Source organism: Glycine soja, chromosome 12 (genome assembly GCF_004193775.1).
Source record: "Glycine soja cultivar W05 chromosome 12, ASM419377v2, whole genome shotgun sequence".
Lineage (NCBI taxonomy): Eukaryota > Viridiplantae > Streptophyta > Magnoliopsida > Fabales > Fabaceae > Glycine > Glycine soja.
In genome coordinates this window covers 42,788,153-42,804,513 of record NC_041013.1, presented here as the reverse complement: position 1 = coordinate 42,804,513, position 16,361 = coordinate 42,788,153, and the positions used below count along the sequence as shown (strand labels likewise).

Here is a 16,361-nt window from a genome sequence, read left to right as displayed (position 1 = left end):
TTACATTCACGTTTGGTAAACTTGAACGCACTTTTTCTAATCGTACGCAAAAAAGGTATACACCATTCATATATTTTACACCGAACCAATATTCAAATTCAAATAGGGTTTACTAAAAACACATGACTTTAAAGTAGATTAGTATTCGATTAACCAATTTACATGCAAAGCAAATCAGTCATGTACTTATCATTAACTAAATTTATTAGTATAAGATTGAGCTATACATGCACAAAATATTTTTCAAGGTAGCATGTCTAATAGTATAATAGTATATACTTTTTTTCTTTAAAATTAAAATTCACTTAAGATTATGCAAACTTTTGTACATTTTATACTCTTAATTTTAGTTAGTTCTAAAACCCAGCTTTTTCCTTTCCAGAGTTATCAAAACGAGTTATAGAGTGTGTATGGCAGAAGAAATTATTTATAATATATTTGATTTTATTTTATGATATACGTAATTGCATAAGTGTTTGAGAGAATTTATAGAAAAAGATTATGATATGTGAATAAATTATTTTTAAATCATTTTAATATATCCTCCAAGATAATTTATAAAACAAACTTATATTAAAATAGTTTTGATCTTGCTTCCTGTTCAATTATTACAACAACTTATATTAAGAAATTACGTGATAAGGACTTATTCGATAAATATTGGACTCGTTTGTTATATATTTAAAAAAATGTTTCTAGTGTAAAATGATCTTGTTGTTATTTAGTTGAGATTTTTTTTTAAAAATAAACTAATTTATGTTTATTTACAATCATAAAAATATTTTAAAAAATAGCTGAATTTTGTGAGAAGCTATTTAAAATAAATTTTAATTTTAATTAGATTTTATATGCTTTTTAGTTTTTGATTCTCTTAAGAAATTGAAATAAACACATTAAAAGCAATTTTTTTAAAAAGTAATTATTTTGTTAAGAAAATTATAACAAATGAGCTTAATTTAGTTGTTTATCCAAACATACTTCTATGACATGGTACTATGGGGGTGAGTTAATCTGGCTTATAACCTTACCCTCTCACTTATGATAAATGTTTTTTTTTTATATATATATTATCAATTGACCATTTATTGAAAAATGTCCAATGACACATATATAAGCATAGCATGTTTAAAGAAGAGCACTGCATCTTAAAGAAAACCAACAAAGTTTAACACAAATTTGATTATCTAGCTAAAGAAGATTTTGTTGAGAGAAACAAAAATTACTTTCATGATCTTTATGTTACGGATATTAGTCTCATACCTTTCGACTATGAGACTATTTTGTTTTAAAAAAAAAACATAAAAACCAAACATACTCACAATTGCCAATAATGCACTATGTATAAAGAAGAGTATTACATATAAAAACATCAAATAAGGCACGCATACTCAAAATTGCCAAATTAGCAATCCTGAAACCACATTCGTTCAATCCTCTTCATACGAAATAAAACATTGATTCACATGGATAAATGGGCCATTCACATGATTCAAAAGCAACCTTTGGACTTTTGTTTTTGGAAGCACATTCTGTTGGGCCAGAGGGCCCATTCCAAAAATCTCTGTGTGTGTGCATCTGCATTTCCTTCTCCTCCTTCTTCTAAAAATTTGCCATTGTCTCTTCCCTCCATTCACGCTACGCCTCGATCCACCATCTCCAATCCTCCTCCCTAATCCCTATTCACATTTCACAATCTCACACTACCCAATTTCCCACATTCCAAAACGCAACTGCGACACCGCCGACGAGGTTGTCGTTTCCACGTTTTCCCGCCACCCACATTCCCGATCAAGTTGCCGTTTTGATGCCTCCCACGCGCCCCTACCAAAAAACGAATCGTGGGTTTGGGTTCCCAGCGATTAGCATCAAATGCAGCTATCGAAACGAATCGTGGGCCCTCGAATGGTTGTGAAAGGAGGGGATTCGAAGAGGTTAAGGTTGTTGCTGTGTTGGCGTGTATTATTACTACTTTTTTAATCAATTAATTAAATTGATAATATTTATAGAAAGAGGAATTGTTGGGGGCGAATTGGGGATTTGGATTGAAGTTGTTGTGGATGGTGATGATATTGAAGGGAGAGCGACGATGACTGGAGTGTCATTGGGTGTGCGCACAGGGAGCTATGGGACGCTGCAGCAAAACGGCACCGTTTCTCCCAAGCCCATGCTTGTGCGTAGACCTTCAAAGACGCTCCTCTACAACCCCAGAGAGAAAGAGAGGGGTTTCTTTTTCTTTTGCCGGCTACTTGGAAGAGGCAAGGTCGCAATGCTTCTCATGCTTGCCCTTGGCCTCTGTGTTTTCGTTTTTGGTTGCTTTACTGTTTACAGAGGTTAGTAACTAACTTAGTCCTTTTTTTTTCATCTAGAGAAATTATTAAATAATCCGAGAATTCGATAAATAATCAATAATACTCAACTACATGTTTGGTGAAGATTAGTTGGACCAGAAAGTCCCCACCATGTAATAGTTTCTCATTAATCCTTGTTTACTCAGGAATGGAAGTGTTTATGATATATATGACTCCTTATTTGTTGAGTTGTAGAAATCAATGACATTTGTTTTAAAGGTATACATACTATCGCATTCCCAGAAATGACATTTCGCGGAATATTATGACTAGGAATGTTATTCCCTAGTAAATTCAAGAATACCTTTGGTTAGGTTTTATTATTTAAATATTCCTAGGGATATTTTTTAAAATTCAGAATGTTTCGAATAAAAAAATAAGAGTAGAGATGTGAGTTATAATTGGTTTGGATAATAGCTTTTCCATCTCTCACCATGGGAATAAAAATGAAGTAAAACAACACGTTATTACTTTCTCAGACATGATCAATACTTGAGGAAGTTTGTTTCAAGGTATAATATTCCATTTTACGGAATCACATTCTTAGGAATATTGTAACTAGGAATGTTATTCATCAGAATATTTAAAAATATGTTTGATTAAATTTTATTATTCCCAGGAATGGTTTTTCAAATGCAAAACAATTAGAAAAAATGGAAATAATAATTGATTAGAAAATAAATTCCCATATTCCTGTGGGAATATAACTTTCCCACCCCTCATCCCGAGAATAAGAATGAAGCAAAATAAGGAATTGTTACTTTCTCGGACATGAACAATACATGGAAATAAATTTTTAAAACTCATGACAAACATGGTAATTATATTCCCAAGAACAAATCTTTAAACCTTAAAACAAAACTTTCTTGGGAATAATTTTTAAAGCTCATAAAAAACATTGAAATATTACATTCTCAACTTTGCAATTTTGGAATAAGTTTTAAACCTTGAAGCACACACTTTATAATCTGTTTTATTTTGCTTCTGTGTGCCTCTTAAGATATAATATAATGTACCTTAGAGTTTGGTTTGCTATCATTTCAATGACACCGAGCATCTTATAAATGCGTTCTTAAGATAAGCCATAGTATAATATGTTTCAGTTTTGTTTTTTTGGCACTGTTACTTGTCTTGTTTGTTCTACTGTTTTGTTTTTCTTTCTAAAGTTGAAGACATATTGGTTTGGTTAAGAGTTAAGTCATCATTTGAGATGTCGTGTTTTGGATTAGAACTTTCACTGGTTCTTATACCTGTGTTTATCTTCATAACCTTTTGATTATCTGCAGTGTAAATTCTGTATGTTTTATGGTGTGTTTTTGGCATTGTGATGAACTAGGTGGAAACATCAATAGTGAAATTGAAGATACGCGATCTTATGCCATTACTAGGTATGAATTTTTAAAACCTCGTGGAGTAATAGAAGACAAGTCAGAGGATAGTAATTCTTCTAGAGTGTTCTCATTGACAAGTAGACATAGAAGTACAGCTAGGCCTCCTCCTGCTCCTAATTCACTGTCCTTGTCCAAGCCAACAAGAAAAAAGGGATATTTTCCTACTTGGGGACATCGTTGTGACCATTTTGCATTTCCTCCTCCTCCACCAGCTGATAGAAGACGACCTGGACCACGCCGTAAGTCTTGTTTTTCCATTTGGCCTTGTTTTCAATTCTTAATTCACAAACATCTATCTTGAATCTGGGTAATAGCATCTTATTTACGTGTACACACAAACTGCATATTTAGTTATTGTCCTCGTAGGATTCTGTTAATTGGGTTCTTGCCCTCTTCCTTTTCAGCATGCCCTGTGTGTTATATTCCAGTGGAGCAAGCTATAGCTAGTATGCCAAGTTCCCCATCAGAATCTCCCATACTTCGCACTTTGACATATGTGCATGATGAAAATCCAATTGAAAGTGAGCCACATGGTGGCTCTGATTTTGGTGGATACCCTTCTCTGGAAGAAAGGGATGCTGCTTTTAATATAAAAGAGACCATGAAAGTGCACTGTGGGTTAGTTCATTTTTGTTATTTGTATTTAATTTTCTCACAACTTGGAGATTAATTTTCCTGGAAGAATTTTTAAAAGTCACCCACATTAGTGCCCCACAAGTATAAGTGTTTTTTTATAAACTCTTATCAGATTTGTCAAAGGAAGCAGACCTGGTCGCCAGACAGGATTTGATTTTGATGAGGCGGATCTCTTAGAGTTGGATCAATACCATGATGTCATTGTTGCATCTGCCATATTTGGTATGGCTTATGACTAATGTATTATAAAAATACCTTTTGATGTTTGTTTTCTGCTTCACATAGCTCCCTTTCATCTATACCAGGAAACTATGATGTTATACAGCAGCCCAGGAACATCAGTTCAGAAGCAAAGAAAAACATTCCTTTCTATATGTTTATTGATGAAGAAACAGAAATGTATATGAAGAATGCCAGTATTTTGAGTAGCAGCAGAAGAGTTGGATTATGGAGAATCATCATTGTCCGTAATATTCCTTATGCTGATTCTCGGCGTAACGGAAAGGTTGATTGCTTACTTTTTCCTTCCCACTATTCTATTGAGGTTGAATAAAGATTTTTTGTTACATGCCCCCTATTTCTAATATCAGTGCATCTACAGGTTAATGTGTGGAACTTACTTTATATGGTCTCAAGATGCTTCTAAACTTATTGCAGGTTCCAAAGCTTCTTTTACACAGGATCTTCCCCAATGTCCGATATTCAATATGGATTGATGGGAAGCTTGAGCTTGTTGTGGACCCATATCAAGTTCTTGAAAGGTAAAAGCCAAGTTATTAAAAATTGATTTGGTTTTTATTTCTTTTGTATTTAGTGAAATAAATTTCTATTCACCATTGTTTATCAATAAGTTTCTATTTACCATCATATATACTTGAGAATAAACAATGATATTGTTTGATTCCAAGTTATGTTCTGATGAAATTATATGATTTTGTTTGTTCAGTTTGTTATTTATTGACTTTTATCTGGCAAGTTTTGGATTATTGTAATAACAACCATATATTTAAAGAATTTTCTTATTATTGGCTAAATTATTTTCAGTAGACTTACATGATTGTTAGTTTTATTTGTTATTTCCAACTTCAATGATGCTTGAGCATATCTTTTACAGTTTGATGTGATGCAGTCAGAAGCTATCAAGCTATTGATATGATCTATAATATATTAAAGGGAAATTTCAAATAGTTATCTTTTCTTGGTATTTTCTAAGAAGAATTGATTTTTCTATTAAATCTTATAACTGCTATCAATTCACATATCCCACTTTCTAAATTGAATCTTCTTATTACATGATACGGGTTCAGGTCTCTATTTATATTTAAGTTATGTAGATCAAATGGCACTTATTCCCTTTACTTTTGGTGCACTATAGATAACTGATGCTTATTTAACCGAAAAGACTTTCGTAATGTCACAATAATAACTTGAGCATTGTTAATGACTATCCTTAGGACAATGGCTAAGGAATTAAAACAGATAGTATTAGATGTAAAATGAAAGTATTTAATATCTTGGTATCCAAAAAGCATTTAATTACTTCCTTTTTGAGTAATTAGAAGCTCTATTCATTAAATAATATTGTTAAATGGAAAATATTATGTACTTTTTAATGAGTTCCCCCAAGGAAGTGTGGGGCAATTAACCAATACTCAATAATTTTTCACATAACTGTTCTTGAATAACTTAGGCCTTTTACAAATTCTGTTGCATGTGAAGTTGTGGAATTTATGAATTGTGATGAGAAGTGGTAAACCCTTTCTCTCCTTGCAACCTCTTCACTATCGTGGTTGTTTGATTCGAATTGATGTTTGTATATGATTATTTGACATATGCGTTGCTTGCTTGATAAAACGTGCATGTTTTTGAACTTTTATTTCATGAGCTAGGGTTTTCCATTGTTTTGAACAATGTTCATTTGTGTGTACATTTTATTCATTTAGCTTTATTTTACAACACAATATATGAAGAGGGATATATGTCAACTAATTTCTAATTGTATATTTTTAATATCTTCATTGTCACTGCCTTTTGTATCATCCAGGTTCTTGTGGCGCCAAAATGCTACTTTTGCAATTTCAAGACACTATAGACGCTTTGATGTATTTGTTGAGGCTGAGGCTAATAAAGCTGCTGGGAAATATGAAAATGCTTCCATTGATCATCAAATTCAATTTTATAAATACCACGACGGTTTAACTCATTATTCCAGGGCTAAGCTTCCTATAACTAGTGGTAGGAACAACAGACGAACAGTTTTCATATATTCATGCCTGCATATGTAAAATGGATTATGTGTGGAGATTTGTGCCTGTGCTTGCATATAATTGCTGCCTCCATCTTAAAAATCTGAAGTATTGCTTATGGCTGAGTTTCTGCAGATGTTCCTGAAGGTTGTGTTATCATAAGAGAACACATTCCAATTACAAATCTCTTTACTTGCTTATGGTTCAATGAAGTTGATCGCTTCACTTCCAGGGATCAGTTGAGCTTTTCCACAGTAAGAGACAAAATAATGGCAAAAACTGATTGGAGTATTAACATGTTTATGGATTGTGAAAGACGTAACTTTGTGATACAGGTTAGTATTTGCGTCTTGTCTTGCCGTGTGCTATGTTAGTTGTTGGAAAAGCTAGTTTTTGAATTCAACATGCACTTCCAAATGTCTGGGGTTTTGTGTGTGACCTCTCATTTTTAAAACATGCACTCCCAAATCTTTGCACTTTTATGTCTTGTGAAAACTAACTTAAGTTCTTTTAGCATGTGTATTATATTTCCTCTTCAAATTGTTTGGATTTTTATGTTGGTGGTTCTTGATAAATAATATTAGGCTTACCATAGAGACATATTGGAGCAAATGCCTCCTCCAGCTGTTGTAACCCGGCGTCCTGGTCAACCTGCTTCTTATACCAATAGGCCTCAGATGAAGAGTCATCCTAGGCGTGGGAAAGTAGACAAGAGATCAGGTTCAAAGCGTCATCATAGAGTAGTAGGCACTGTTCTTACGAACCACATGTTGATTTAGTGTCATCTTCTTGCTAGAGGTTTTTTGGTTCCTTTAAGTGTAAATGCATGCATTCTTTGTTGCAAATTATACTTCAAAGAGCCCCCAACAGTTTTGATATTGTTGCTTAATGAATTGTAAATATCTTTGCTATAACTGACAAGATCCTTACTACCTTTTTCCAAAAGGGAAAGAAAACAAAAGGGGGTTCTCAGCAGTGCATTTTGCACTCTTGAATTATTAATTTCTCCTCCTTCTGCCTAGTGTTGCTTTACTTGTAGAACGTTTTTGGCTACTGTTAAAATTGTGCTTCTGTTGGCTGTTCGTAATCATGCTTGAAAAGATTAACAGAAATAGCATTTGGCATGGTGTGAAGAAAAACAGATAATTAAATACATGTTTGGTTTTATTTATCTGTGAAAATTAATTATTTTTGATTAACTTTTTAAGGTAGTTTTTGAAAGATTATTTTCTAGAGAAAAAGTCTTTTCTAAACATGCCCTAATGTTTGATATTTTTTCCCCCCGAAAATAAGTGGAGTTTTGTAAAACCTAATCAGTGTTATAAAGAATCAAACTGTCCGCAACAGCTACAGCCTTTACTGTTTTCAGATGCTTTAGGCATTCAGTTTGTTAGAGAACATCAGATTTTTCTGTTCTCTCTGCTCTTTTGTTTGTCCACTGACGAAAAAGAGGAGAGAAAAAAGTATCCTTACGAAGTTAGTTACATTAAAAACTAATTGAAATGATTTACAAGAGGAAGATAATATTACTGTAAAAAAAGAGAGGAAGATAATATAATTTGAACATATCTTTGACGACAAAAAATAAATTTAATCTATCCACAATTAATGGTGAAGATATTTTTAGAATGAGAAATAGTAAGACACTTTAATATACTTTTCTGTCTCATAATTATCCTCCTATATTTTTTGATGAAAAATTAATAAACAAATGAAAGAGAGGTATTATTTATAAAATTAATCTTATTATCATTAATTTATTCATAGATTTTGTTGTCCATCATTAATATTATAAGAGATATAAAAAAAATAATTAATGTTATATTGAAAAGTTAAAATGATAATTATTGAGACTTATCTTTTTTCACATGATAATTATTACGAGATGAAAGTACTTTTTTAGCACAAAATCTATTATTAATTGAAATTTATTGAAAATATTTTTTTGGGTGGGATTTAACTTATTTAACGAGTCTTTCTATCTTCACTTTGTAGCTAATAAAAACATCTACAATGCCCATTAGCTTAAATGGATTATTTATCTTAATTTTATGGGTTTTATATTTCACATAAATTTAAACATTCTACACAAAAGTTTACTTCAATGTTAAGATTACTAAAATGAATGTTTGACTTAATTTTACTAGTCCTATAATACTTGAAAATATGTTATTTATGGTATAAATTTCTTAAGCAACAATGGCTATGTAAGTAATCTATGTCATTTGCTTCAATGAAAAAAAAAGAAGAAATATTGCTTAAAGTTAAGCATCTCATGTAAGCAATCCATTGGAGAAATAATGTGTAAGACATGTGTATTTAATATACTTCTTTAGAATATATTATATATTTATGACCCATGGGATCACTTAGATATTAACATGGAGTATCTATTAAGTTTGTTTATGACTAATTTTTATTAAAAAAATTAGTTGATTATTTTAAAAAAGATCTTTCTTTTTATTATTTTTTTCTATTCAAAAGATTCAAATTCAAAAAGTTCTTTAAGAAAATCTAATATTGTAACTCGTACCAATGAATTGTTCTAAAAATATGCAATGATTAAAATATAGATCATGGGAGTATATTTTTGTGAACAGTCGACGTGAATAGAAAATAATTATATTTTTCTATTCAGCCCAAACTATTATTCGGCCGAAGTTAAATGCCAATTTCTTGAAAAGAGTTATAATATTTTTACTTTTATATTTTATTAATTATTTCTCTAGTTTTCCACTCCGATGTTACTTATTTTATTTTTTCTCTCTCATTTTTTTGTCTCCTAATTATAAAAATAATACAAAATACACGTATAGAAGTATCATTTCTCTAAAAAAAAAAAACAAAACAAGATATTTACAATTCGGGTGGCGGATCACAGATTTTTCTTTCTGCCATACTTATCCATAAGATAAAATAACTACAAAATTATCAATCGGATCTAGAAATGAAAGCTCCGTTAGTATTTTGAAAATAATTCAAAATGGACCAACCAAGTGTGAGATTAGATACTCCAAATGGGGCCTACAAGTTTGAAAAGACAAAATACAACGACTAGATTATCTGAATAATCCTATGTAGACCCACAGTCCACACCATGCTTTCAATTAATTTCTTAGTGGAGCAAGAAAGGAGGCCACCAGTAAAGTATGGCAATTTTCTGCATCAAGTATGGAAGCAATTTATGAGGCATTAATTTATAGTAACATATAACAATCAACTTTGGTTCATCAAGCTCTATCCAAATTCAATCACCAAATTTAATCCTCTCCCTATTATGTAAGTACTTTATATACCAAATTGAATTTGGTTTGTTCAAATTTGTCAACAAGTTATGATCAAGGTGAACTTCTGCATCCTTTTGCTACTATGTTTGAAAAGTTGATACCAAATTGAATTTCGTTTGTTCAAATTTATCAACAAGTTAAGATCAAGGTGAAATTCTGCATCCTTTTGCTACCATGTTTGAAAAGTTGAGTAGACTGAGCCATGATCTATTGCAGCTTCTGATTTGTTAGTGGTTGAAATCCTAAAGGGTAATGATCAGGATTGGTCATGCCACAGGTTTGGTTCTATTGTTACTAGTATTATTATTATTATTATTATACTACTGGTGAGTAAATTAAAGTAACTAGAGCTTGAAATTTCAACTGCCTTTACTGGGGAAGAAGCCTAATTGAGTATTGAAAAGTAAGAAACGAAAGACTTTCACAGTGGTTTTGGAGCAATGGGTGGTTCTTCTTGCTTTTTCATAATATGTGTTCTGCATTCTGCGATAGCTTTGACTTGTGGATCACTGATGGTTTTTTATTCCAAAGAGATAAGGGTGTTGGGGCATGGACCAAAGACAGCAAGCAAGCTTCAAGGGTCAACACCCCATGATCAGCTTTTGATCCAAACCTCAGATTCCTTCTCTGGCTTGCTGTTGTTCACAATAGGCTTCCTTGTGTTCATGGTTGCTTGTGTTAAGGACTGGGAGTTCCAGAGTTTCTTTGCCAAAGGGTGTGTGCTTCTTCACATCTCTATGGCTGTGTGGAGATTCTACTTTGAAGGAAAGCTTGAGGATCTTGCACATGACTGGCCTAGGCATGCTGTTGGGGACATTGCATTGGCCACTTCCTGGCTTTTCTTTCTTGTGTACATGTGGAGGGAGAAGTATGATTAGTTAGTTATTGTTGTAAAGTACTATAAATGTTAGGGTCTTACATCTGAAGAAAAATCTTTGGTTTTGTGTTGTGATGCTTGTTGGATTCCTTTGTGTACATCTGGTAGAGTTTTCAGTGTAAATTTATCCATAATTGACACCTCTAAGTTAAGAGTAAAGTAAATAATCCAGTATATTTCAACACATTTACATATATTTCAATATAGATTAGAAGCATGTTTGAGAATTTGTCGTAAAATTTTGTTTGACGCAAAAGTAATTTTGCCGACGTACGGATCATAATCTTTTCTTTTGCATTCATTTTGTTTTATCCATTGGATTTGTATTGGAACAAGTGACGTAACATTTTCAAATTACAACTATAAATCAAACATGTACTAATCTAGTGGAAGAAGCTAACCTTCCATAACGTAGTAAATTAAGATTTAAATTTTTATTAAAAGAGATGTTTATATTTAATAACTAATTGTGTCTCAAACAAAATTATCTTTATAAAAAGATACTCTAATAAACTAAAAGGATACATTAATGAATAACTAGTATATTACTTATTTTATCCTCTAAAATCAGTTTGCTGTAATTTAATGTTAATAACAGTATTTAAGCTACCAATTATAATCTTTAGATTCTATACAAATAAACTTCATGGGAGATTAATCCTTACAGGATCAAAGAGCTTGATTCTCGACTATGTTAGTGGAAGAATATTTTGCTCTGTACCTACGAGGTACGTGAGAAGCACATGCTTGTAGAAAATTTTCATGGTTTTACAAAGGAATCAAAATAATGGGGCATGGCAAGTGGCAACCTCTCTTCCTCTCATGTCTGTTCTATACGGTTCTTGAGAGAGACAAATTTAAAGATTCCACAACTTGTTTATTCCTCAGTTTTCACTTTTTTGTTTCATTTTCTGTTTTAAAGGTCTATGATAATAATTAGTCTTAGTCGATGCATGCTGAACTACTTATGTTAATGGGTAGGATGCCCCATCTTTCTTTTCAAAATCTAAGCTTGCCTTCAAATCTTCGTTGTCTCTTGAGTTAAAAGTTTATAATTGGCTTAGTTATTTTTTTAATCCTTTATAATTGTCAATTTTTGATTTTACAATTTTTAATAATTGTCTTGTCAATTTAATATTTAAGAATTTGGGCTTTCTCGATTGATACATGAATTGTATTTATATTTTTATAATATATACTTTGCCAACATTTTCATGCCAATTTTATAAAATAATTTTCCTTTATCATATTGGGCATGGCTTCATGAATCTTTCTATTCATATTCTCTCATATGCCTTTATTTTGTATTCTATCATCACATATAACACTTAATTTCAAATGAAATATCCAATATAAGCTCTAGGCACCCAAAACTTCATCCAACAAGCCAGCCTTTCTTCTTTGTTTACAACCGTTGGATGGCACCAAATTTTACTTAGTTGTGGGCTCAAAGTTTGGTTGGCCCAACAAAGGAATGCAACACATGCGGGATTTTCTTTCAGCTAATAAATCAATTATGTTAAAAAATAATTAATTTCGTTATATATAACACTAAAATTTAAATGTATATTTAATACACATATAAGTTTACATAATAAATTTTGTAAGAATTAATTTTGATCTAATAATGACATTTTTACATATATAATTTTTTATAAACCTATGATTTTTATTATACCATCTTAGAATTTTGATTTCTTTGGCCGCTCGTTATCAGACCACTCATAAATGTCTGATCACAAATTTTATGTTCAAGATATTCAATCCTTGACTTGAGGATGTGTTGAAGATCCCACACTGTTGGAATTGAGTTATACTCATTGATTCATCTGGTCTTGTGTCTAATATATATATATAATCTGTTTACAAGTTTACTATATTGAAAATGTTGAAACTCAAATCCTAAGAATTTGGTTTATACAAGTAACATGACAAGAAGTCTGAATGTTTACGTGCCTAGTTTGAGATGGGAATTTTAAATCCTTTTCATTTGATTTTTACACCACAGATTATGTTACCAATATTCTTCAAAAGTTGCAATGATCTAATTATCAAGTGGGAGGGAATGTTGTCTTCTGATGGATCATTGTGAAATGCATGTTTGGCTAATTTCCTTCAAAATTTAGCTAGTGATGTTATTGCCCGAACAGCATTTGGAAGTAGTTATGAAGAAGGAAGAAGAATATTTCAACTTCAAAAAGAGCTAGCAGAACTTACCATGAAAGTTATCATGAATGTTTACATCCCTGGATGGAGGTAAGACTAATATGTATAACTGAGTTTTATCTAAGTGAACTAACCTTATCATACATTTCATTTTGTAAACAGTGATTACCACATAATATTTATCATTACGTATCAAATATATTTGTTTTATACAACAAATTTACCAAATGTTTCGATGGGAATACACCATAGCTCTCAATTGCAACTTAAATAGGAAAAAACTTCACCCTAAACAAAACTATTAGCAAGCAACATTTCTCGTTAAGAATATACTCATTATATTCAAAGCCTAATCATTTATCATTTGTTGTGTTTGGAAGATTACGTGTAATGTTTCAATTACCGTTTGTTAAATAAAAGCTTCACTTAACGGATAAAACCAAACTATGTATAATGTTGACAAAATCAACACTAGAAGGCTAGTTAAATTGTGGAAATAGTACTTCTGATTCTGCTTACTTGCAGATTTGTACGTACTGCTACCAATAGGAGAATGAAGGAAATTGATAGAGATATAAAAGCTTCACTTACAGACATGATTAAGAAGAGAGAGAGAGCACTAAAGACAGGTGAAGCTACTAAGGAGGACTTGTTAGGTATACTTTTGGAGTCAAATCACAAGGAAATTCAAGAACATGGAAACAATAAGAATGTTGGAATGAATCTCAATGATGTAATGGAGGAATGCAAGTTATTCTACTTTGCAGGGCAAGAGACCACTTCAGTTTTACTTGTCTGGACAATGGTGTTGTTAAGTAGGTACCCTGATTGGCAAGCACGTGCAAGGGAGGAAGTTTTACAAGTCTTTGGCAAACAAGCACCGAATTTTGATGGGCTAAGTCACCTTAAGATTGTAAGTGTTGTATTATGGTCTACATTGGATAAACTTTTCTATAAGTACTTATAAGAGAAGAAAAGAAGAAGATAAATGCATCAAACTTTTTCATAAGCTAAAATCAACTCATGCATCTTAGATTTTGGCGATGTTAAATGAAAATAACTTCTATAAAAAAATAAGTGCATAAGTTGGTTTTAATTTATGTGAGAAGCTCAACTCATTTTAACTTCTTATTTTTCTGATCCTATAAATACTTACAAAGTTTATCTAAACACAACTCATTATTATCTTGCTAATGAATAGTTTGGCTTTGATACTTACTGTTAGCATAAATACTTCTTTTGCAACATGTCACCATGATTTTGTATGAGGCTCTTAGATTAACCCGGAGGAATTTCCCTTACTAGAAGTTTTCTGAGAGATGTGAAACTAGGAAACCTAACATTACCAGCTGGAGGGCAAGTTTCCTTACCAATAAATATGATTCACCATTTGAATATTTTTTTAAGAAAGTGATTTTTTTAGCACTCAAACCATTTGAATATTTTTTTTCCACTACTTTTGATGAGCAGTAAAATTCCAAGGTTACATTTGAATATCATCAATCAAGTTTTGTATTTCCTTACAGGTCATTGATGGAATCAAAATTGAAAACTGGAACAACCCTCATTGTTGACCGTTATTCTTATTCTGGGGTGGCTTCTCGTCAACTAAGGGACTTGATTTTGAATGGTGTAAGGTAAAAGATTTAGCATGGTTAAGGATTTTCAGGAGATCTTCCGTGTATATTTTAGTGTTTACTTAATTATTTATATTCATTTTTTATTAGAGTGTGTTTGGATGATGAAATTTAAAATTTCGAGAAATTTTAAATTTTAATAATTTTAAATACTTCAATTGAAATTCTTTTATTTTCAAAATTTTATATTTGGATAAAAAAAATTAAAATTGTGAGGGTGAAAGAAAATGAAGGCAAAAAAAAGAAAAAATATGGTTGGTGTGCTTCCAAAGAGAAGAACACTGATGCGGCATAGGAAGTTGCAAGGGAATCAGGACACGATGGTGTACTCCATCACACCTGACCACAACATTCAGTCAACGGCGCAAGACATGACCCAGGTCCTCAGCGTCGGCAAGCATCTTTGCCGCGTGATGGATAGTGACGGCTGCTCCACTGACTCACAGGTGTAGTTCTATGTGTCCCCTTACGCCCACACTCGATCAATGCTCCACGAGCTCAGACGGTATTTCTTAAAGAAGAAGATCATTGGCGTGAGGGAAGAGTTGCGAGTTCAAGAACGGGATTGATTTTGGAAACTTTTCAGGTGGAAGAGAAGATGAAAGTTATAAAGAAAATATGCGAAGGTTTCAAAAGATTCTTCTATCAAGAAGAGAATTTCAATTTCTCACCTTTAGAAAGAAATTGAAATTTCACATTTTTAGTTGTTTAAAATTGTGTTTTAAAATTCCAAAAATTTAAATTTTTCATAAAAAACTTTCAAACAATGAATTTTAGATTACAGAAATTTAAATTCTCTGATAAATTACTTTTCTCGATTAAAATTTTCATCCAAATGCACCCTTAGAGTATTTGTCATTTTTTATTTTTTATTTTTTGCATGTCCCAGAGATTGGATTGCCGGCACCAGATGTGGTAGTATTCCTAGACATATCTCCAGAGGTATGCAACATTTATAACTGTGTGGCCAGTAAATATTGCTTTGTTGTGAGTTTTAAGACAATCTAAAAGCTGTTTTGTTTGTCAGAAATACAGTTTAAGAAACAAATTTTACGTATGCATTAGTTTATTTTCTTTCTTGCAGCTGGTGAAAAGTTTGTATTCCATAAAACCATGCCTATTTTCTAAAAAAAGTGTTTCCCTGTTTCCTTTTCTATATTCCAATATGCTGTTGGAATCTAAGATTTTAAAGTAAACAGAGAGGGGGAGGGGGTTTAATTTACAAAAGCTTGATGTGTTACTTATAAGAGTGTGATATATAAGATAAGCCGTGCTATCTTGTTTGTAAAATCCATGGTGCTGGATTTCTAATCTTTCTCACTGTTAAATTTTTTTCTCACTGAATTTATAATATGCTCAAGCTGGAAAGGATTGAAGAATTTCTGATCCAACAAATGTTATGCAACAGCTTTCTGAAACCCTGATGAGGTCCAGATTTTATATTATGAAAGTTTGGCCTATAACTGCGTTATCACTATATAGCTACAGTGTTTTGTATTTATATTTCTATTGTAATAGTACAGAATAAAAAGTATTAGTTAAATAATTCTATTGTAATAGTACAAAATCACAATTCTATTATAATTATGAATTTTCTCTAGTTATTGACAATTGGATAACCTTTAAATGAATTGTCGTAACGAAATCAAACGCCCTTTTCATTTTATAATTTTTTTAATTAAATTAAATCTGTAATCATATGAGTTATATAATCAAAAGAAGTTTACTTTTCTTTTAAAAAAATAATATTGTTCTTATTTTTTGAATTCACTA

General features: G+C 31.6%; 2 protein-coding genes and 1 pseudogene across 2 annotated transcripts; all 3 read left to right on the top strand.

The window, feature by feature from the left end:
* The first annotated feature begins 1,546 nt into the window (after nt 1–1,546).
* Nucleotides 1,547–7,642, top strand: LOC114378407. The gene is made up of 9 exons (XM_028336999.1): nt 1,547–2,330; nt 3,685–3,978; nt 4,144–4,357; nt 4,488–4,597; nt 4,681–4,880; nt 5,033–5,136; nt 6,420–6,610; nt 6,757–6,956; nt 7,206–7,642. The coding sequence occupies exons 1-9, from the start codon at nt 2,087–2,089 to the stop codon at nt 7,398–7,400; spliced, it is 1,752 nt and encodes a 583-aa protein (XP_028192800.1). The 5' UTR covers nt 1,547–2,086; the 3' UTR covers nt 7,401–7,642.
* Nucleotides 7,643–9,687: 2,045 nt separating this feature from the next.
* Nucleotides 9,688–10,974, top strand: LOC114378172. The gene has a single exon (XM_028336717.1). It carries the CDS (start codon nt 10,349–10,351, stop codon nt 10,784–10,786), a length of 438 nt encoding a protein of 145 aa, XP_028192518.1. The 5' UTR covers nt 9,688–10,348; the 3' UTR covers nt 10,787–10,974.
* Nucleotides 10,975–12,796: 1,822 nt separating this feature from the next.
* Nucleotides 12,797–14,592, top strand: LOC114379048 (annotated as a pseudogene).
* The last annotated feature ends 1,769 nt before the right edge of the window (nt 14,593–16,361 follow it).